This window comes from Ochotona princeps, chromosome 16, assembly GCF_030435755.1.
Source record: "Ochotona princeps isolate mOchPri1 chromosome 16, mOchPri1.hap1, whole genome shotgun sequence".
Classification (NCBI taxonomy): Eukaryota; Metazoa; Chordata; class Mammalia; order Lagomorpha; family Ochotonidae; genus Ochotona; species Ochotona princeps.
This window is the reverse complement of record NC_080847.1, coordinates 47,569,864-47,591,072: the sequence shown is the minus strand read 5'-3', so window position 1 is coordinate 47,591,072 and position 21,209 is coordinate 47,569,864. Positions and strand designations below refer to the sequence as shown.

The window sequence follows — 21,209 nt, the reverse complement described above, 5'->3', positions numbered from 1 at the left end:
AGGCTGAGTATGAGCAGGAAGCCAGGGCTTGTCCTTGACCCCAGCCACTCCAATTTAAAGACATTCTCGGTTTGGCTGTATGGACAAGAGAACTTCAGGCGCCCAGAGAGGCTCTGCCGGTGTGTTGGGGGCAGACAGATGCAGGCACCCTGGGCAGAAAGCCAGGAAGGCCAGAGTAGAACCGTTTACACACAGCTCCGTGGTGGGGTAGAGGATCCTCAGGGCCGGGAGAGAAGAGGAGTGGGGCAGGAAGCTACGTGGGTCCCCAGCTTGCCTCCCCCACCTCTTCCGCAGGTCTGCCTGTCCCTCACCGCCAAGCGGCTAGCCAGTAAGAACTGTGTGGTCAAGAACTTGGAGGCAGTGGAGACGCTGGGCTCCACGTCCGTGATCTGCTCGGACAAGACGGGGACGCTCACGCAGAACCGCATGACAGTGTCCCACCTGTGGTTCGACAACCACATCCACACAGCGGACACCACGGAGGACCAGTCAGGTGCGGGGCAGGGTCTGCGTGGGGCGGGAAGGGATCTCCTTGGAGACCTGTTGAGGCTCCTGGAGCGAAGGCTCCGCCTGGGTGTCTTGAGTCGGAGGAGACCCCACCTGGAACCTGGCTGCGATGCTTGGTGCATGCGGGGACCGGGAGGCCGGGGAGGGAGCAGCCGCTGACTAGTGGCCCCAGCCTGGACGCCTGGTTTCCAGGGCAGACGTTTGACCAGTCCTCCGAGACGTGGCGGGCGCTGTGCCGCGTGCTCACCCTGTGTAACCGCGCCGCTTTCAAGTCCGGCCAGGATGCCGTGCCGGTGCCCAAGGTGAGAACAGAGAGGACTCCCTGCTACAGAGCCTGGCAGGGGTAGGAGATCTTGGTCCTCACATCGCCCCCGTCCCCACTAGCGCATCGTGATCGGAGACGCGTCAGAGACGGCGCTGCTCAAGTTCTCGGAGCTGACGCTGGGCAACGCCATGGGTTATCGCGACCGCTTCCCCAAAGTCTGCGAGATCCCCTTCAACTCCACGAACAAGTTCCAGGTGCGCAGTCACCTGCTGCGGAGCCCCGCCCACTGCGTCCGGGCCCCACCCCTACCCTCCTACTCGTGGGGGCTCTCAGCCCGCTGTGGTCCAACTCCCCATCCCAGGGCCCTCACCGCGCGCCTGACCGTGTCCCTGTCGTCCACCTCTGCCTGGCACACATGTCCCTTGCCCCGTGGCCTGGCCCACAGCTGCGTCCCCTCCGTGCCCGCAGCTATCCATTCACACCCTGGAGGACCCGAGGGACCCACGGCACCTGCTGGTGATGAAGGGCGCCCCCGAGCGCGTGCTGGAGCGCTGCAGTTCCATCCTCATCAAAGGCCAGGAGCTGCCTCTAGACGAACAGTGGCGCGAGGCCTTTCAGACAGCCTACCTGAGCCTGGGAGGCCTGGGCGAGCGTGTGCTCGGTGAGGCTTCCTTGGGCGACAGCGGCGGGGTGTCACAGACCACGCCGCCCCTCCTGGCCCAACGCTGGCTGCTGATCCGTGGGTCCTGACCCCTGGCTAACCCCCAGCTCCTACCTTCTCCCTGGCCTCTCACCTGTTGTCCTGCTGGAGCCTCTCCCTTTCCGTAGTGGAGCCCCAGCCCTGGTTCTGAGCTTCACCTCCCAGTGTCTTGCTCTTGAGCCTTTCTCCCAAAGCTTCAGTTTGCACATGGGCAAGGTGGGGGGTGTGGTTAGAAGATGGGTGCAGGCCATGGAGATGAAGGCAGTTTGCAGGACTTAGGTGCTGTGCAAGAAGCCCTGCCAGGGCCGGGTCTTGCCAGGACTCCTCTCTGACCTTCCTCTTTTCTGGCCAGGCTTCTGCCAGCTCTACCTGAACGAAAAGGACTACCCGCCTGGCTATGCCTTCGACGTGGAGGCCATGAACTTCCCAAGCAGCGGCCTCTGCTTTGCAGGGCTTGTGTCCATGATTGACCCACCCCGGGCCACAGTCCCTGACGCTGTGCTCAAGTGCCGCACAGCTGGCATCCGGGTAGGGTCCTTGGAGATGTCCAGGAAGGGGTGAGGATGGAGGACAGCTGCCTTAAGAGATATCAATGACAGCCTACCCCCCTTTTCCCAATCATGATTCTGCAGTGTCCTGGGCAGTGCAGCCTCAGGCATGGCTGGACCCAGGAGATCAGTGTCATCAGGACTTGGCCTGGGTCCACCATTGAGCTCTGTTCTTCTCTCTGCTGACTTTATTCTCAAGGGGCTCCTCCATCTCCAGTGGCTCCAACCAGTAGCTCCCACCTGTCTTGCCAAAATGGGTCCTAGGTTTAGCATTAGTCTCTGGTGGACAGGAGATCTTTGATTGGCTAGGTCTTGACCTGACGTGCCTTACTTTAACCAATAGCCTGGAGAACAGTGGTGATTCCCCAGTGACCCAGCAGGGAGGAGCCAGGGCTGTACAGGAAGATGATTGGGCTGATCCAAAGGGCTCAAGGGTCGTCTGTTCCCCTTCCAGGTGATCATGGTGACAGGTGATCACCCCATCACAGCCAAGGCCATCGCGTCCAGTGTGGGCATCATCTCAGAAGGCAGTGAGACAGTGGAGGACATTGCTGCCCGCCTCCGTGTGCCCGTGGACCAGGTTAATCGGAAGTAAGCACTCCTCAGCCTTCCCCAGGAGTACCCCCACTCCACCTCAGCACCATGCAGACCCAGGCCCCAGCAAGATCCCACTGCCTCCCTCCTCCCCAGGGATGCCCGCGCCTGTGTGATCAACGGCATGCAGCTCAAGGACATGGACCCCTCAGAGCTGGTAGAGGCACTGCGCACCCACCCTGAGATGGTGTTCGCACGCACCAGTCCCCAGCAGAAGCTGGTGATCGTAGAGAGCTGCCAGCGACTGGTGAGACCCTGCTGATGGGGGCCGATGGCTAGGTTGGCCAGGCTCAGGACTGGCCTCTCAAAGACCTCTCTCCCATTGCCTGCAGGGTGCCATTGTGGCCGTGACAGGGGACGGTGTGAATGACTCCCCAGCCCTGAAGAAGGCAGACATTGGGGTAGCCATGGGCATCGCTGGCTCAGACGCTGCCAAAAATGCAGCTGATATGATCTTGCTGGATGACAACTTTGCCTCCATCGTGACAGGCGTGGAGCAGGGTGGGGACTGAGGGCAGGGTCTGGGGTGGGGATTAAGGATGTTTACAGTATGGACACAGGAGGAAGTGGGTGATGGGGGAGGCTGAGATGTCTGTGGTACCCTCCCCCACAGGGCGGCTGATCTTTGACAACCTCAAGAAGTCCATCGCCTACACACTGACCAAGAACATCCCTGAGCTGACCCCCTACCTCATCTACATCACAGTTAGCGTGCCCCTGCCCCTTGGATGCATCACCATCCTCTTCATTGAGCTGTGCACTGACATTGTGAGTCCCTTACCACTGTGTTCCCTGCCCACCTGCTCATACATATTGAGTGCCAGGCATTCTTGCACACCCAGTGACCTGGGAAAGACAGTGTCACACAACGCCAGCAGGCCAGAGTGGACAGATATACAGGGAAGCAGGGACAGATGTAGGGCCACAGAATACAGACACTCAAACACAGCTAATCTGGCTGAGCTTGGGGTGCTTACACTCGGACACCCCTACACGGATAGATAAAACCCCTCAGATAAACCCCAAGGTGGACAGATGGACAGGGCCCACAGATGCAGACCCTGGTGCTACGAGATGCATGGCCAAGTCCACCCACGGTTGTGCCTCAATGCTTGTGTAGCATTTACCTGGGCCAGGAGCCTGCTGATGCACTAATTCTGCTCTCATCCCCACCCTGAGAGACAGGTTTCATGATCATCTGTCCCTGTTTTGCAAATGAGTTCACAGAGACGCAGACTGGTAGAGTGGCTTGTCTCAGGTCACCCAGATGCTAAGTGGCACAGCTGAGATTGGAGCCCTAGTTTTAGGACACTGCCATCACCCCGGGGGCTGCAGGGAGTTGGGGAGTCGATACAGGTATGCAGAAACTGAACAGGCACAGAGGTGGGGAGTGACAAAGTCACATACAAGCAGAGACATAGTTCAAGAGGGCGGGGGGAGGGCAAAGAAACAGAATAAGGGACAGAACAAGAGGCCACAACCATAGAGTCCTGGAGACTGGAGAACAGAAATGCAGACAGCGAAGGAAGAGGAGGAGACACAGAGTGAATAAGCCACACACAGCACCAGGGGAGACAGAAACAGATGTTCTTATAGAAATGGACACCAGAATACGTGAGCCAGATACACCATCATGCCCACAGGAGCCGGCTGGACCCAGGCTGTCCATATATGGGGGGTGGGCAGGGGAGACCCCAGAGGACAGGGAACCCAAGCAACACTCAGCCCTGGTTCTTTCCACCTCTGGCCAGTTTCCGTCGGTGTCCCTGGCGTATGAGAAGGCCGAGAGTGACATCATGCACCTACGCCCACGGAACCCGAAGCGGGACCGACTGGTCAACGAGCCCTTGGCTGCCTACTCTTACTTCCAGATCGGTGAGTGCCCACCCGCCCCACATCTACCTTTGTCCTGGGCATCTGCCTCTTCTGTTCCTGTCACTTCCAGTGTCTCCGACTTCCCCAGGAGCCATCCAGTCATTTGCGGGCTTCACTGACTACTTCACGGCCATGGCCCAGGAGGGCTGGTTCCCACTGCTGTGTGTGGGCCTGCGGCCACAGTGGGAAGACCATCACCTCCAGGACCTTCAGGACAGTTATGGCCAGGAGTGGGTGAGCACCCTTGTTCCCAGTGTGTGCCCCCCACCTATTCCTCCATGTGTGACCAAGTTCGGTCCCAGCAACCCAGATGCCCTGGCTGCCAAGGCTGAGGAAAGGGGCCCTTCTCACCCCCGACTCTAACTCTAAACTCCTGCCTTGGATCATCCCAGCTCCTGAAAGCTCCTCTCCCACTCTCACAGAAGACACAGTCTCAGGGGTGGAGCCAGACTTAATCTGATTATTATTTAAAAAAATAATTTTTTAAAAAAATATTTATTTGACAGGTAAAGTTACAGATGGAGAGACAGAGAGGTCTTCCATTCACTGGATCACTCCTTAAATGGCCACAGTGGCTGGGGTGGGGCCAGGCCAAAATCAGGAGCTTCATATAGGTCTCCCGTGTAGGTGCAGGGACCCAAACACATGGGTCAGTCTCAGTTGCTTTCCCAGGTGCATTAGCAGGGAGGTGACTGGGAGGTGGAGCAGTCAGGTGTTCTTGGGTTGCCAGTATTGTAGCCAGGAGGTGGGGATGCTTAATCCCAGGGCTGGCTCTGTATCTACTCCTTACTTTCTCAGCATTGCTCCTGCCATGGCTTTTCATGTGCAGCCCATTCTAAGGAAGGTCTGGAACTCATTGAGGCTAGACCAGGCTAGCCGATGTGTTTTGTTGGCCCTGGAGAGCAACAGAGCAGAATGCTCCCCTAACATCACTGTGTGCGGCCAGATTCCCCAGATTTGCGGGGGTGGCGCTATTCCTCTGTGACCCTGGTCAAGTTGCTTGGCCTCTCTGTGTGTTTTCTCATCCGTAAAGTGAGAACAGTAATGTCCTCCCTCAGCAGTGTCCGGTCTGTTCCCCAGCCAGCAGCAGTTGTGACATCTGGTGACATTGTGTGAAAGGCACCTTCCATGTCCCCCCACCTTCTTGAGTCTGAAATTCTCAGGGGTGGGGCCTTGAAATCTGTCCTCTGCAGCCCTCCCAGGATTCCCATGTATGTGGAGCCTGAGCATCACTCATCTACCCCCAGGGCTACTGGGAGGATGGAATGTTACATGGGAAACACCAGGTCCCTGGAAGCCAGGGAGTGTCCAGTCTGCTGGTATGAAGGAATGGACTGGCAAGTGGCAGTCTCTTTAAATCGGCCTTCAGTCCTTGGTTTCCCTAAGGCCACTGCATTTATCTTTGGCGTGTGCCGGGCCCCCAGCCTCTCAGGACTGAAGTTCCCTTTTCCTGTGGTGAGAGGGAGCACTGGGGCATCAGGGTCTCAGGATGCTGGTGCCTGGCCGGCTGACTGCACAGACACCCCCTGCCTGGTCTCAGGCTGCTGCTTCTCCCCTCCCCGGTTCACAGACGTTTGGGCAGCGCCTCTACCAGCAATACACCTGCTACACTGTCTTCTTCATCAGCATTGAGATGTGCCAGATTGCTGACGTGCTGATCCGCAAGACCCGCCGCCTCTCTGCTTTCCAGCAGGGTTTCTTCAGGTGGCCCTGGACCCCTCCCCTGCCTCTCAGTTTCCAGGACCATCTCCCATAGCTCCCCAACCAGCCATCCCAGGCCAACGTGGGTTGTGGTAGTGCCAGGGGCTGAAATACAGATATCCTCCCCCTAGTGCATGGCTAGTGGCTCCTCTCGCATGCTCCCCACTGACCCTTCTGTGTCTCAGCATGGGAAGGAGCCATGCATAGGCCTGGACACGTGCTGGGGAGGGGCAGACCACTCCAGTGCTGGACCCTTAGAAATACTGTGTTGGCCAACTCCCTCAGACCCAGGGCCCTGCCTGCCCCCTGATGGCTTAGCTTCAACCCAGGCCTCCCAGCCTGAGCCTGCTCCCCACACCGCACCCCTGCAGGAACAGGATCCTGGTGATTGCTATCGTGTTCCAAGTCTGCATCGGCTGCTTCCTGTGCTACTGCCCCGGGATGCCCAACATCTTCAACTTCATGCCCATTCGGTGAGGGCTGCTGAGGCATGCCCGAAGGGACGGGGATGTGGGGCACAGACTGGGGGACGGCGTTCACCTTGCCATCCCATCTGTGGCCCCAGGTTCCAGTGGTGGCTAGTTCCCATGCCCTTTGGCCTCCTCATCTTCGTCTACGACGAGATTCGGAAACTCGGTGTCCGCTGTTGTCCAGGGAGTAAGTGTGCAGACCGGGTCCTCAGAGAGGGGGTGGAAATGTCCCCAGAGCAGCTGTCCTGATCTGGAACCCTCAACAACTGACCTCCAAGTCCTTGATCTTCCTTGTCAAGCCACCACTGGTCCATGACCTCTGAACTCCGTGTCCCTATCCCTTGGGTTGGTGTCTGCCTGGAACTGAGTCCCCCTTTCTCCCGCAGGCTGGTGGGACCAGGAACTCTACTACTGAAAAAACAGCCATTTTTAGGCCACTGTCCCTGCAGCCACCACAGCCAGGTGGGGGCAGGGCTTACAGGAACCCTGGACACTCGCCACAACATAAGGACCACCCCACATCCACATCCCACCTGTGTCTGCCTCTGCTGCCCACTCCCATCCTTCAGAGGAACAGCCCTTTGAGGTGGCAGCCCCTCCTGATGGGTGTCCACCCTGAGGACTGCAGGCTGGGTAACAGGGCTGCCGGGGACTCTGCTAGAAACTCTTGTGTTCACACGATGGTAATAAAGTCAGCTCACATTGATTGCCCTGTTATTCCCGCCCAGTAAGTGGCTTAAGCACTTGCATAACGCCTTGGGTCTCACAAAATCCTGGTCTAAGGTCGATGCACTCAGGGCTGTATTAGTACTGCCAGATGTACAGTACACTGTCCCTGGGAAGGAGGCCTTCCATGCCTTTGTCAAGGGTTCAGCATTCAAAGGCTGCAGGGGGCCTTTAACCACAGCACTGTCCTACCCAGTATCTCTGGGCTCTCTCCTTAGCACTTCTCCTTGCTTGGAGGCTCCTTGACCTGAGGGACACTGGTGTTGTGTTATAGTGGATAGAGCCACCACCTGTGATGCTGGTATCCTATACATGTGCTGATTTGAGACCCAGTTCCCTGTTTGTGGCCTGGGAAAAGCAATGGAGAACGGCCCAAGTGCTTAAGGCCTCATGTAGGAGACTGAGATGCAGCTCCTGGCTTCAGCCTGGTTCATCCCTGGGTACTGCAGCCATCTGGGGAGTGAGCCAGCTGATGAAAGCACTCTGCCTTCAAATGAGTAAATTTTTTTTCCCCAAAGATTTATTTTTATTGAAGGGCAGATTTACGGAGAGGACAGAGGGAAAGATCTTCCGTCGCTGGTTAACTCCCTAAGTGGCCACAATGGCCAGAGCTGAGCTGATCCAAAGCCAGGAGCCAGGAACTTCTTCTGGGTCTCCAACGCGGGTGCAGGATCCCAAGGCTTTGGGCCGTCCTTGACTGCTTTCCCAGGCCACAAGCAGGGACTGGATGGGAAGTGGAGCAGCCAGGATAAGAAGTGGCACTTATATGGGATCTTGGCCACCAGGCTATCACACAGGGCCACAAATGAATCAGTCTTCAAAACAACACATAAAATCCCTTTTCCTCATCAAGTACTGCCCCACACCTTTCTACCTTGAAAAGTTACCCCCTCCACAATAGGCTACTCTTTCCCAGTCCCCTTGGCTTGCCTTTCTGTTTTAGCTGCAATTCTCTGCCTGGGTACTGGGCTTCTCCTTTCTCCTCACTATAACTCCCTGTGCCCTGCCAATTTGTCCATCTCAGTAGTGAAGCCCATATCTGTCTCCAGCCTCTCCGGGCATCTGCACTATGCCCTGGACTTGTCCCATCAGCATCTCCTACTCCTTGGGAAATGTGCTCCCAAGTATGCTGCCCCAGATTCTTTGTCCCTTTCTTCTCCGTCCTCTCCATAGTGTTCTCTGTTGATTTTTTAAAAGGCCCACTGCCTATCCACTTGGCTCCTAGCCACTCTTTTTTTTCCTGCCCCCACCAGTTTGGCTTGTTCCCAGCCCTGGCCTCTGAACTTCCCCACACAACAGTCCCGAAGAGCCTGGGATCTCAAATCTGACCTTGGCCTATAACCGCCTAAGCTGTTGCAGTTCCCATAGCCTCCGACAGCCTTCATAGCTGTGGCTTACCCCTTGCCCCCTCTGCAGCGTCACTAGCTCTTCTACATTTGATCTTAGTTCTGAACTCACCCCAGATGGCCCTTATGGCTCCCGGGAAGGCCAGGCCTGGGTTCGGTCCTTAAGACCTTTACACCTGCCTCTAGGCCAGGTCAGGCAGCTTCTCCGGGTCCCCATAAAGTCTATGTTTTCCATCATAACCCAGAATGCTGATGCCTGGCTCGTGCCAGTCCCAGTGCTGCCATCTTCACCTGTCACAGGTTGGGTACTGTGACCCAGCTCATCCTCCCGCCCAGGTTCTCTGCTTCTCTGTGGTCATTCTGGCCTCTGCTCCCACCTCACTCTAACCACTCATTCCTCTCCCTGAGCCCCCTCCCCTGTAAGCTGGGATTCAACCTTGTCTTGTCCCAGGAAGCATCTGGGTGGGAGAATGCAATTCCACCATGTCCCTACCCAGATGGGTGGTAGGAGGGCCCACCAGCCACTTCCTTTCCACACCACTGCCCCGATCACCCCCACCACTCCCAGGCTACAAGCTGCCCACGGAATCTTAGTTTAGACTAGTGTAAAAGCCAGGGGCCACGTGGCACCTACCCGCCTGAGGGGAAACATCCCTTCCATGAATGAGGCTGTCATAGCAGAATGGAGCAGAGCTGTTCTTGGTGCAGCAACCTGGAGGGGGCAGGAGGAAGGGGAAAGTGCCCCCTGGGGACACTACAGTCAAGCAGCACCTCCTGAGCGGGTGGGGCGTGCATCAGGGTGGAGCGGAAGCACGGCAAGGCCTCGCTTTGGATGAGTCCCTTGAGGAGATGGAGAATATGGGGTCTGCTGGGCCAGGGAGGGCTGGGGAAGGAGAGGAAGAAGGGAAGAGGACATTAGGAACAGGCCAGGTGGCTAGTTTGCGTGCCCTGCTGCTGGAGTGGCTGCAGCTGTTGGCTCAGGGAAGGCCTCAGCCCAGACTGAATCTGAGAGCCAGAGAACCACGTTCAAGCCCAGAGGCGAAGGCTGCAGTCCACAGCTCTGACCCTGCACCGTCCTGCAGTCAGAGTGGTACGCCATGTAGCTGGGCAGATCACCCCAGGTAGCTGCCCCAGACAGACCTGGGACAGGACCAAAGGTCAAGCAGTTATTGAGGAACCACAAATGGCTGTGCGCACAGGTCACCCAGGAAGACAGGGCTCCAGGATCCCCCTGGCCACCAGGAAGAGGTTGCATCCGAGTGGACGCTTGGCATAGGAGTTCAGGAGATGACCACCAGCTGGGGCGGTGCCACATGGAGGCCGTGAACAGAGGAGGCGCAGCTCCCACAAGCTGTCTCTGGGATTCCAGCTGCCCTCTGCCCCTTTCCCAAGGACCTGACCTCTCCACAGCTGAGCCCATCCACTGCCTTGGGGAAACTAGGGGCCCAGGGACTGCTCTCAGCACAGGCCAAGGCAGCAGACTAGCCAGCCACCTCGTGGGCCTCTTCCCAAAGCTTGAACAAAGGCCTCTGAGACCCAGGGGGACGAGAGAGGAAAACAGAGGCAACAACCAGGTTTCAAATACTATTTACTCCCCTATAACCCAGAGGGAGGCAGGGAGGTGGTGTGTCCGTGTTCAGGAGTCCAGGCCTAGGAGTGCACGTTGACCACAGCGACATACAGGCCCAACGTGCTGAGGGCCAGCAGCCCAGTCACCACAGCCCGGGCCAGCAGGGCCGTCCAGCTGCCCAGGGAGCAGAGGTGGACGAAAGTCCTGCAGGACAAACATCACAATAAGGGGACAGGATGAGAAAATCTAACCCTGTTTGCACCCAGCCTCACACCCCTTCCCGGGGCTCACTCCATGACGAAGGCCTTGTAGACGCTAAGAAACATGAGCAGGAGGACGGCTGGCCGGAAGGTGTGGTAGAGATCGTAACGTGTGATCATCCAGACCTGGGCGGATGCCACGATGTAGTGGACCTGCAGGAGGCAGCGGGTTGGCCAGGCTTTGGGCAGCAGCTCAAGCACTGGCAGAAAGTGTGTGTGTGTGGGGGAGACGTGGGCTGCCTACCAGACTGATGTTGGAGTCGATACTCATCTGGATGTACTTCCAGTCAAACTCGATGCCTCGGGCTCCGACCCAGAGGGGGATGCAGCTAAGGCGGAGGGGCGGGGGAATTCTTTAGCACCCAGACACCCTCAGTACCTGGGCTTGCAGCACCCACCCTCCAGCACCCTGGGAACCCAGGAGTCCCTCTCCAGGAGTCCAACTCCGGGCCACATATGGCACCCACCGGGACATAATGAGCTCAGCGGTGGCCCAGCCCAGGGCAGCAACCATGATCTTGTACTCCCCTTTGCCTGCGTTCCTGGACATGACAAGGTTTAGGCCTATGAGGTCGGCCACATCAACACTGGCCTTCATGAACTCCTGTGGGTCACGAAGAGCTGGGTAAGCATGGGGGTGGCCCTGGCTCCTGCCCTCCCAACCCTGGCCATGTCCTACTCACCCCAATGAAGTCATAGATGCCACCCTCCCAGGTGGGAAAGAATGTGGCTAGGAACAGCATCTGGGAAGTTTGGAAAGCCGAGGGGTCACCTTGAGGTTAGGTGTGCTGGGTCCCTTGTGGGAAATGGGTGTGCATGGGTTGGGGTAGCAAATTGAGGTCTAAGGGACTTCTGGGAGAGAGGGCTTCTGAGGGCAGCACACTCATAAAACTGGGGGAGACGGGGTTCCTTGATGAGCCTGGAAGTTTCTCTTCTGTAGTGACCACAGGTAATCTGAATCAGCCCAGGAGCGGCTGGAGTGGCCACCCAGGGACACACCTTGCTCTCAACTTTACCGGAGGAGCCAAGTACCGTGATGACCGCTCTGCACCCCGCAGCCCTCGGTAGGTGCCCCGGGGCACGCAGCAGTGCCCGGGAGCCCAGACACGTGGGCTTCGGGCGGCCTCTCACCTTGCACAGCTGCACGAAGAGGTAGGTGACCCCGGCCTGGACGCATTTCCAGAAGGCGTTGTACTCTGACCTGGAGAAGCAGGTGGTGAGGGGGGGGTCGGCCCTGCCCCGAGCCCTCTCCACCCCGCACACGCCCGCCCCGCACTCACAGGCCGCTGCACTTGTACGTGATGAAATAGGGGAAGTAGGCGAGAGCGAAGCAGTTCCCGAAGTGGAATAAGGTCATGATGCCGGCGGGCGCGGGTGCTCACCGGCTCCCCACCTCCGCCGGCGCCCCGGGACCCGACGCCCACCTGTCCGGCCACGGCCCGCGCGCGGCCTTCTGGGAGCGGTAGTCTCAGCGCCTGGCGTCGCGCGCGGTGACGTCAGAGCGCCCGCGCTCGCACTCGCTCTGTGGGGCCCGGTGCCCCAGCCATGGTGGTTCCGGTCCCCAGCTTCTGGTGGGATCTCCATGGCGGCCGGCACAGACACACGGGGCGACAGCCATGAGCATCTGCTTTTTATTTCATCGCGGACCTAGCGGGACCTGGCCCTCCCGCTGGGAGCCCTACTTCCTCGGGGAGCCCGGGGCGAGAGCGAGGTGAGGGTTCGAGTCCAGGAGGAGTACAGGGAAGCGAAGGGGAGCCTGCCCACTTCAGTTGTCTCGGCTGTACATGTAGCGGAGGAGGTCTACCACCCGGTGACTGTAGCCGAACTCGTTGTCGTACCTGTGAGGAGGAAGGTGGTTAGGCATGGGGCTCCCGCGCTGCCATCGCCCCCTCCAGGATCCCCGCACAGATCTCCACCCCGTACCAGGAAATGAGTTTCACGAAGTTATCGTTGAGCGAAATGCCTGCCTTGGCATCGAAGATGGACGAGTGGTGGTCTCCCACGAAATCGGTGGACACAACCTGGGAGCCAGGGCAGGGAGTCAGATGGGTCAGTAGGCGGAGTGGAGTGCCGGCATGTTGTCCATCCTAACATCTCTGATGTTTGATAGAGTCCTCGGGGGGCACAGGGTGTGACCAAGGCCGAGGAAGGCTCTTCCTGAGCGGGGACACAGACTGCAGGCCACCCGAGGCCTCACCAGGGGCTGCCAATTGATGTCTGCAGTGGGCAAGCTTGGAGATCCCACTCTGAAGGCTGGCCCTGAGCCTGTGTGTGGTTATAGCTCAAGTCGTCCCTCAGTACTGTGTCTGAGGTGGAGAGGGCCCTGAGGGTTTTTGTGCTAGCCTGGCTGAAGATCCCAGGAGGGTGTTCAGCTGTGCAGTAGGTAGGTTTTTAGGAGGATTCCCTCCTTTGAGACGCAGACGACACGCCCATCTGCCAGTTTACTCCCCAGAGCCAGGAGCAGGTCTCCTGCTTGAGTGCCAGGCATCCAGTCCCTTTGGATCCCTGTATTAGCAGGAAATTGGCCTTAGGCAGTCAGGCAGTGGGGACATCGTCAGCAGCTTGCTGCGGGGCTAAACACTGGTCCTGCAGAAACAGTGATCCCATTAAGACAGGAGCACCTTGTGGTGGTGACAGTAGACCCGCAGGGACAAGAGATGTGAACAGCGGCGACGCATCTGATGGTGATGTGCACGCTTCCTGGGGAAGGCAGCTGGCCCTGGCCTGGCTCCAAGCAGGTGTTGAAGAAAGTGGGTGCTGCTGCCGTCTGCCCATCACTGCACTGAGCTGGCCCTGGGGAGGTGGCCATAGGTCCAAAAATACAAGAATACCCTGCAAGTTCCTGCTTTCCTGTAGTGCACATGCCCTTGAGGCCAGCAGTGACTATGATATATCTCAAGAAGTCTTTCTAAAGGGCACACTGGTGGGGTGGGACTGGAGTAGACCCTTGCAGAAAGTGGGGGTAGACTTATAGCTCCCCAGAGGTGGGGGAAGCTTTCAGATTTCAGGAGCTGCTAGTGCAAAGACTCACACACACAGCCGTGACACCCCTGCTGTTCTCTTGGGACCTGCCTGGCAGGTGGCAGCCACACCCCCTCCTTTACCTGGCCACCTGTTCTTAGCCCCTACCTCATCTTCAGTGTAGGCAAGGATGCCAGCCATGGACCCCTTGGCTGCTGCTTTCACAGCATCCTTGATGGCTGAGTAAGAGGTAGGTTGGGCCAGGCGGCACGTCAGGTCAACAACAGACACGTTTGGAGTTGGCACTCGGAATGCCATTCCTGTGAGTTTCCTGCAAAATTCCACATCAGAGGCACAAGTCAGAGCCTGGGACATTGGCTCTTCCCCTTGCCTTGGGATGCAGCCAGCCCCTGCTTCCCACTAAGACTTGAGGGCCAGTCCAGCTTCCAGCCCCTACTGCTCCCTGTCCCCTGTCGTCCTACCCTTTGAGCTCTGGGATCACTTTGCCCACAGCACTGGCAGCCCCCGTGGAGGCTGGAATGATGTTCTGGTGGGCACCGCGTCCATCTCGCCAGGCCTTCTTGGACGGCCCATCCACTGTCTTCTGGGTGGCCGTGTAGGAATGGATTGTGGTCTTGGAGAAGAAGAGGGCCACAGTGAGGACCTCCTGTTCTTAAGCTCCCCTGCCTCCTGCCAGCACTGGGAAGTGTAGCATAGGTGTGGAAACTGTTGGGGTCACCACTATAGACCCCAGGAGGGCCACGTGCAGGCAGGACAGTTGTCCACCTGTGGCCCGCCTCCTCCCTCTGCTAAGCAGCCTTACTGTAAATGCTGTAGCCTGAGCAAGGGCCAGGAAGGGAGAGGCTGTGTTCCCCTGCCGTCTCTCCTGCCTCAGACCCTCAATCAAAACTCACCATGAGCCCTTCCACGATGCCAAATCGCTCATGGATGACCTTGGCGAGGGGGGCCAGGCAGTTGGTGGTGCAGGATGCATTGCTGAAATGACCAGGGCGTGCAGACCCCCGTGTGACATAAATCACAGAGTTGTCCCTCCCCACCTCCTGCCAACCCTCAGGGTGTACACACGCTACACTGTGGGGGAAGGACAGGACAGGGCTGGGAGGAACTTGTGGGGGAAGCAACAGCAGACTGGTGTGAAGACGGCACCAGGGGTGCATGCCAGTGGGGAGGGGGAGCCCCCACCCTACCCCAGAGGTGCGTACCAGTGGGGAGAGAGAGCCCTTCACGCCCATGCTTCACAAGTGGGCATGCATAACTTCCAGGATGCGGCTGCCCATTACCTGATGACGTTCATGGAGCCAGGGTTGTAGTTGTTTTCGTTCACACCCATGACAAACATGGGTGCATCAGGTGAGGGTGCTGAGATGACCACTCGCTGAGCACCTGCATTGATGTGTGCCTAGGGAGCGAGCTCAGGTTTCGGACTCTGAGGACGGTCAGCCCCACTGGCCCTGGGCACGCACCACCCACTTACCGAAGCAGCCTCTAGGGAGAGGTACACGCCTGTGGACTCCACCACGTAGGGGCTCCCAACAGACTTCCAGGGGATCTCCTTGGGCTCCTTGCTGTGGAGGGTGACAGGGTTGTCAGTCTCCCAGCACAGGCCTTGCCTTCCAAGTCCAGCCTTCATTGTGGGAAGGCTGATCAGCTGCCTTCTTGCCTGGCCTGCACCACCCACTTCTCCCCCCACAAACACATACCTTCCCCAAATGCAGCAGGTGGTGCTATCTCTGCTGGCCTTGCTGCCCCTGTGTGGCCCACCTTCCCCTACTTATCTCCACTCACCCAGCCCCGCTATGCCCAGTGACAGGCTGCCTCTCTGCCAACACCAGCCCAAGGGTAGACCCTTGCTACGTAAGCTGCCTAGCCAGACATGGACCCTGCTGTGGTGGTGACCTACCCAGCTGCTTGCTGGTCCCAAGCTCTGGCAGCCCCCCTTGTCACCACCACTCAGCTCCTGCAACAGGAACAGCCTGCTGCCCAAGACCAGAAAACTAAAGATGACATAGCTTGGTTCCAAGAGCAGCTCCCTAGAGAGGCCCGAGGCAGTGTCAGGGCTGACTGGGGCAGGCTGGGGCTGGCAGCTGACGAAGTAGAGGCTTTTTGCAGGCTGTTTTCTAAGTCTGTGCCTGTATTTGATGTTGTAACCCAGGTTTGTACCTGCACCATAGGAACCATCTAGCAAAGGAGCCCATGGTGGTTCCTGTGCTGATCTTCCCCCCTCACAGAGCCCGTCACAGGCAGTAGGGCCGCTGGCCTCTGTCTCCTTGTCTGCTGCTGGTCTTTCTCCTTTTCCACTGAGCCTGCTTCCCCACAGGGTTCCTGTCATTGTCCATGGGTCTGAAAACTGGGCCATTTTGTGCCTGCTTCCTGCTGCTGTGTGCCATATTCCCGCTGCTTGTTGGATCTGCTTGAAGCTCATCAGAATCCCTGAGAGGCAGTGTTGTCAGGGTGAGGTGAGGAGGAAGGGGCAGGGGCACGGGGATGCAGTGCTGAACTGGGTCTCCTCCTCCCTGGACCGCTGCAGGCAGCATTCCCTCTCCCCGGTCTCTGCCTCATCTGTCCACACTGATCATCAGCTGACCCAGGCAGCTCTCGCCAGTGTCTCCACCCTCTGCCTTCTGGGCTGGGGACACGTCAACAGATCCCCCTGTAGCAAGTGCTGAGTTGTGGGGCAGAGCCCCTCCCTCCCACCACAGGGCTGTTTTCAGAACTCCTTTCATTCATTCATCCTTCACAGAAGTACCAAGGTTCTACCAGGGGACAGGCCGGTAGCTGCCAGTACCAAAGCAACAGGGCGAGCTCACTGCAAGGGGGCCACAGCCTGGTGGAACTGCCCACAGGGAGGGTTCCACAGCGTAAGAGCTCCCAGTCACGGGCCCTGCTGCTGTGCAGGGTGTGATCGTCCTCCCACCGGACAGGCGGTGAGGCTCTGCCAAATTTGGTCCTCTGCTCAGGGTTGTCCAACTAGGTAGGGGTAAAGGATACATGAACAATGTGACTCATATTGAGAATGATGGCGGTGCACCACTTGGCATGGTCTGGAGAAGGCAGAACGTGCGTGTGGACTGGGTTGGGAAGGGGACAGCCCCATGTGGCAGGAGCAACAGTGCCCAGGCAGAGGTGAGGAAGGACATGGGGCAGCTGAGCAGCTACCAGGCTGCTGGACTTGGTTCTAGCATGTGATTTCAATGCAAGGCAGCAGTTGCATCCCTCTTCGTTGATTTCGGGCCCCAGATCTTTTTGCCTGTTCCCTGCCCTCACCCCACTCACTTCACCAGAGCCCTCCCTCCCTGGCAAGTACAAGGAGAGGGCCATTTGGCGCAGTGCAAAGGGTTCTAGAGGGTGACTGTGTGAGCGCACTGCCAGGGGACCAGCAGTGGCCAGCATCTTGTATCAGAAAGGTAAGGCGGGCTTAATGAGTCCCATTTATAAATTAGAATTGCTTTTGGTATCTTTGACATTTTTGTATCTGAAACAATGTGTAGCATGACTGCTTTCGGAGATGCTGTCAGCAATGGCATGGAATGGGTGCCAAGGGTTGGCATGGTTCAGGGTCCCTGGAGGGGGCGGTCACAGAGGGGACTCAGAGAGTGAGGTGCACAGTGCAAGGGGCCCTTGTGCAGCTGTCAAGAGCCAAGCTGTGGACATGCTAAGTTGATCTGCCTAGGAAGAAGCGTGCAAGTGTGTTCAATAAAAAGTGCTCCCGAGGGGCTGGTGTGGTGGTACAGCATCCCCTAGGAGTGCCAGTTCAAGGTTGTCACTTAGACTGCCTCCTCTCCCCTCCCCTCCCCTCCCCTCCTCTCCCCTCCCCTCTCCTCTCCTCCTCTTCCCTCCCCTCCTCTCCCCCCTTTTCCTCCTTTCCCCTCCCTTTCTTCCTTCCTTCCCTCCTCTGTTCCCCTTCCCTCCCCTCCCTCCCTTCCTTCCTCTTTTCTTTCCTTCTTCCCTTCCTTTACTCCCCTCCTTCCCTTATTTCCTCCCCTCCCTCCCCTCCCACTCACCTTCCCTCCTCTCCCTTCTCTTCCCCCCGCCTTTTTTTTTGACATACTCTAGAGGGCAATGGCGTTTTTTCTAGGAGCCATACAGGGTGCTGAGACCTCTGAACAAGGCTTTCAGTAAACAAGCCTGCGGATGCAGGCATAGTTTATGGATATGAGCCCCAAGGAGAGGATGGAGATCCAGCTACATTCCAGGTGGGCATCAGAGGCTGGCCTTACCACTGGTACACGGTGATCTCATTGTTGTCTACCACCAGGCGTCCATTCTTGTATTCCACACTTCCCTTGTACCGGCCGTGCGTGGAGTCATACTTAAACATGTACACCTGCAGGAGACAGAGTGGATGCTGGCCTCAGTATGGCAGAGTAACAGCTCTGGAGAGAGTACCCCACCCCCATCAGGCTTCCCTGAGCCCTATCCCAGCCCTGGCTTGTCCCCTGTCCCTGCCCGAGGCTCACCATGTATTCCGGGTCGATGAATGGATCATTTATGGCCACCACTCTAACACCCTTTTCCAGGCATGCGCGCAGTACCAGACGACCAATACGTCCGAATCTGACCAGGGACAGGTAAAGAGGGGGATGGGAGAGGAAGAGGCAGTGGTGAGGTCATGATTTCAATGACCCCACCAAAATGCTCCTGCAAATTGAATCCCCCTGGTGAAGTATTAAGAGGGTGAGAGCGTAACTCATCTGCAGTGTGGAGGTGGGGGGTGGGAGGGTGGGATGGGGGTAGGATTGGGGGAAGTAATTAGGATTAGATGAAGTCAGGAATGCAGGCCCTCTTGGATGCATTGGAGGCTTTGTGAGAGGAGCAGCAGCCTGAACTAACCAATCGCAAAGTCCCCAGTGGCAAGAGGGCCTCACCAAGTGTGGCCCCTTAAGCTCAGACTCCAGAGCCACCCTCCAGAGCCCCATCTGTGGTGTTGAGTTACAGCAACAGGAAATGGGCTCAGGTAAGGAGGAGGGCTGGGTGGCATCCTCAGTCAGAAGGGAGGCCACCACTTCTGTGGGAGTGCCATCATCTCCTGTGCAGGTGACTGTCCAGCTGCTTAGTGACCTTTTCCTGCCGCCATTTCTCACATTCCTGCTGCTCAACCCTGTAGCTAGAAGGGAATTTGAAAGCTTACCAGGTTGTCTCCTGAGACCTAGACTCCTCGCCATAGTGGTCCAGACCCTGTCTGGCGTCCAGCTCTCCACCTCGCTTTCCCTTCCTGGCCCTGCAGCAGCCATACAGACTTCCTGGCTGGCCTTGAACTCACTGAACTTGCCTCCTCCAACCCAGAACCCTCGCTTGTCTCTGCCTCAGAGGTTTTCCCCAGCAAGGTGCACAGCTGGATGCCCTTTGTCACTCAGGCCTCCTATGTCCTGTTGCTTCCCCAAGGCCTCTCCTGCCAACCCAGCTAATGCTGCCCTCCATGCGCAGACTTGCTGTCTTCAGTCCAGCATGTGACACGCATCACCAAGCCCTCTGGTTTCTTTGATCATTTTTGCTGTCCTCACTGCTGTGAGCTCTCTGCTTGCCTTGCCCGCCTTACTGTTTATCCTGGGAGGGCAGAATGAGCTCTGATGGTGAGAAATGTGGGGATACTTTGGAAATAGTCCATGGGCCAGTGCAGACTCACCCATTGATGCCAACCGTTAACTCCCGAATGCTAATCTTCTTATGGGGAGGAGAGGTGGGAGGAAGGGGTGGTGGCTGCGGAGCTTCCTTAACTGGCTCCGGCACTGCTTCAGGCTTCGGCTCAGCTTCGATCCTGGGCTCAGGCGGCGGAGGGGGTCTGCTTACTGAAAGAGGGAGAGAGGTCAGTGAATTGCCCCCCATCCAAGCCAGTGGTCCCCAAACTGTTCTGACAATACAGCTCAGCCAGGCCAGTGTCTGCTGAGACACACGTGACTTGGTGGATCTGTACAGAAGCGTAGGAAAGTGGGTGAAGGACACCATTAGAACCAAAGGAGAGCCAGGGGGCTCCTGCCTCTGCAGGCACATGCTGATGCACCCACACAACCTTTTTAATACCTGTGCAGGGAGGATGCTTCCTAACACCTGCAGGTGGAGGCAGAGCCAGGGGAGCCTGAGGGTTCTAGCTGGCTGCTAGCCCTGGCTCAGTCACCTGCTGCTGGGGGTGGGGATGTTGGTATAGCATGTTCTAGAGCCACAGATGGCAGGTGGATTTAACGAAGGAGGTGAGAAGTCAGATACTAAGCACTGAGGGGCTGAAGGGTGACTGGGAGTTGCTCTAAGCACAGATTCAAAGAGATCCCAGAGCTAGTGAGACTAGACGCTGGGGGCCTTTGTGTTTCCTCACCTTTCCTGGGGCCCACAGACCATGTGGCCTGAGGCCAGGCCAGTGATGTTTCCAGGAGCAGAGTGAGCTCACATAAGTGTTTGGGTTTATTGGCGGTAGTGACCCTGTCCTTATTGGTGCCCTTGAGGATGTTTGCATCCCCAGAGGTTGTGTCTTGCTGTCATGGAGGCAGGACATTTATACAACTGGGTTGGGAATGGAGCAAGGCTGCACTCCTGTAATTCCAGGATTGGGGGAGAATGGAGTGGAGTGGAGGGGGGCGAGGAACTGGGAAGCAGGTTGCCCAGTGACTGAGAGGAGGAGTTGGCAGGTCAGCAGCTCGGCTGAGACTCAGCAAAGTGGTTCACCCTCTTTTGATCTCTGGCAAACACCCGGGCTACACCTGGAGCACATGCCTCCCAAGTGATTGGCACTTGACAGCATGTCCTTGACAGTTTGCCAGCTCCTGGCTGTACCCAATCCTGGCAGAGCTGAGCCAGCACTCCAGTAGCCCCCAGCATCCGACTGTACCTGCAAGTCCCGCTTAACTTCTCCTGGCCAGCGCCCCGCCCTCCGCTCTGCGCTCCATCTCCGGTCTCAGTCCCCCATGTCTGCCCTTCCCATCGCGTTGTAGCAGCACAGAGCCGACCCAGCCCCGGGATGGTGTGTTCCCATCATACTACCCGCCAGCGTCAGAGACCATTGGGTGCGCAAACCCGCAAACCCAGGGAGTGGGGCGGGGTAGGTGAGGTGGATGGGGATGGAGGGTGGCAGCCAAGCTGCTCCTGCGCCTCCTGCTGGGTGGACGCAGCCAGCCATGCATCCGGTAAGGAGATCCCTCCACCCCGCAGGCCGGATGCGGCAGGAAGTGTGTTGCGGCTGTCCCTTCTTCCCCTCCCCTGGATCGCTCCTCAGCCTCCCTCACCTGGGCATGGTTGTCGCAGCAGCTGGACAACCGTAACATTGGTGAGGACAATGTCACGCTTCGACATGGCCTTCTAAGATGTCATGGCCTAGCTGTTCCGGAATCTGCCGTGATGTTACTGAGGTGTGAGGGCGCCGGGACTAGTGGGTCCTGAGCTTCTGGGCATGACACCACACGGTTGTGACGTCACAGAGAGGCCGTGTGCGCGCGTGTTGACCAGAGGCATAGGGGCCTCCCCATGCCACCCCCACGAAGACGGGTGCCTTCCGCACGTGTTGCCATAAGGTTTTCAGGCCACCTGCTGGTGCCTGCGATGGAACCCACTTCTTCACACAGCCCCTCCCTGACACACTGGCCCTGCAGAGCCCCCTGGGTTCCCTGCACTGCTGCCTTTCCCCAGGAAGGCTTGCCATCAAAATTCCCTCCCTTTGTCCATCAGTTGGCACCTCTGCCC

At 57.8% G+C, this 21,209-nt stretch overlaps 3 protein-coding genes across 4 annotated transcripts in view; 1 reads left to right on the top strand and 2 right to left on the bottom strand.

Annotated features, from left to right (window-relative positions):
* Positions 1-7,346, top strand: part of ATP4A (ATPase H+/K+ transporting subunit alpha) — a 54,377-nt gene extending 47,031 nt beyond the window's left edge. Inside the window, exons 8-22 of the mRNA XM_058674120.1 lie at positions 295-493; positions 700-809; positions 892-1,026; positions 1,241-1,433; positions 1,825-2,000; positions 2,475-2,611; positions 2,711-2,861; positions 2,947-3,115; positions 3,228-3,382; positions 4,366-4,489; positions 4,578-4,723; positions 6,060-6,193; positions 6,562-6,663; positions 6,756-6,847; positions 7,047-7,346. Of these exons, the coding sequence (XP_058530103.1) occupies positions 295-493; positions 700-809; positions 892-1,026; positions 1,241-1,433; positions 1,825-2,000; positions 2,475-2,611; positions 2,711-2,861; positions 2,947-3,115; positions 3,228-3,382; positions 4,366-4,489; positions 4,578-4,723; positions 6,060-6,193; positions 6,562-6,663; positions 6,756-6,847; positions 7,047-7,075 (2,052 nt within the window). The 3' untranslated portion in view covers positions 7,076-7,346. The remainder of the gene's footprint in view (positions 1-294; positions 494-699; positions 810-891; positions 1,027-1,240; positions 1,434-1,824; positions 2,001-2,474; positions 2,612-2,710; positions 2,862-2,946; positions 3,116-3,227; positions 3,383-4,365; positions 4,490-4,577; positions 4,724-6,059; positions 6,194-6,561; positions 6,664-6,755; positions 6,848-7,046) is intronic.
* Positions 7,347-10,303: 2,957 nt separating this feature from the next.
* Positions 10,304-12,044, bottom strand: TMEM147 (transmembrane protein 147). Of its 2 annotated transcripts, XM_004595053.3 has the most exons (7): positions 11,843-12,044; positions 11,694-11,763; positions 11,246-11,305; positions 11,030-11,166; positions 10,807-10,891; positions 10,594-10,715; positions 10,304-10,506 (listed from the first exon to the last, which is right to left on the bottom strand). In XM_004595053.3, exons 1-7 carry the CDS (start codon positions 11,917-11,919, stop codon positions 10,383-10,385), a joined length of 675 nt encoding a protein of 224 aa, XP_004595110.1. In that variant the 5' UTR covers positions 11,920-12,044; the 3' UTR covers positions 10,304-10,382. The 2 variants fall into 2 exon arrangements, with proteins under 2 accessions (XP_004595110.1, XP_058530717.1); XM_058674734.1 differs by lacking the exon at positions 11,843-12,044 and having other exon boundaries at positions 11,246-11,358.
* A 133-nt stretch (positions 12,045-12,177) lies between these two features.
* GAPDHS (glyceraldehyde-3-phosphate dehydrogenase, spermatogenic) lies at positions 12,178-20,927 on the bottom strand. Its single transcript, XM_004595055.3, has 11 exons — positions 20,756-20,927; positions 19,168-19,330; positions 18,002-18,098; positions 17,762-17,868; positions 15,019-15,109; positions 14,825-14,943; positions 14,438-14,519; positions 14,006-14,157; positions 13,692-13,854; positions 12,486-12,583; positions 12,178-12,400 (listed from the first exon to the last, which is right to left on the bottom strand). Exons 1-11 carry the CDS (start codon positions 20,820-20,822, stop codon positions 12,328-12,330), a joined length of 1,212 nt encoding a protein of 403 aa, XP_004595112.2. The 5' UTR covers positions 20,823-20,927; the 3' UTR covers positions 12,178-12,327.
* Positions 20,928-21,209: the final 282 nt, after the last annotated feature.

Coding starts and splice junctions, on each gene's coding strand:
- TMEM147 (XM_004595053.3), bottom strand. CDS start 11,919: ATGACCTTATTCCACTTCGGGAACTGCTTCGCTCTCGCCTACTTCCCC. Junction 10,716..10,806: donor TCGACTCCAACATCAGTCTG/GTAGGCAGCCCA, acceptor TGCCTCCTGCAG/GTCCACTACATCGTGGCATC. Junction 10,507..10,593: donor TACAAGGCCTTCGTCATGGA/GTGAGCCCCGGG, acceptor TTTGTCCTGCAG/GACTTTCGTCCACCTCTGCT.
- GAPDHS (XM_004595055.3), bottom strand. CDS start 20,822: ATGTCGAAGCGTGACATTGTCCTCACCAATGTTACGGTTGTCCAGCTG. Junction 18,099..19,167: donor TTAACGGTTGGCATCAATGG/GTGAGTCTGCAC, acceptor GTCCCTGGTCAG/ATTCGGACGTATTGGTCGTC. Junction 14,158..14,437: donor GCATCGTGGAAGGGCTCATG/GTGAGTTTTGAT, acceptor TTCTTCTCCAAG/ACCACAATCCATTCCTACAC.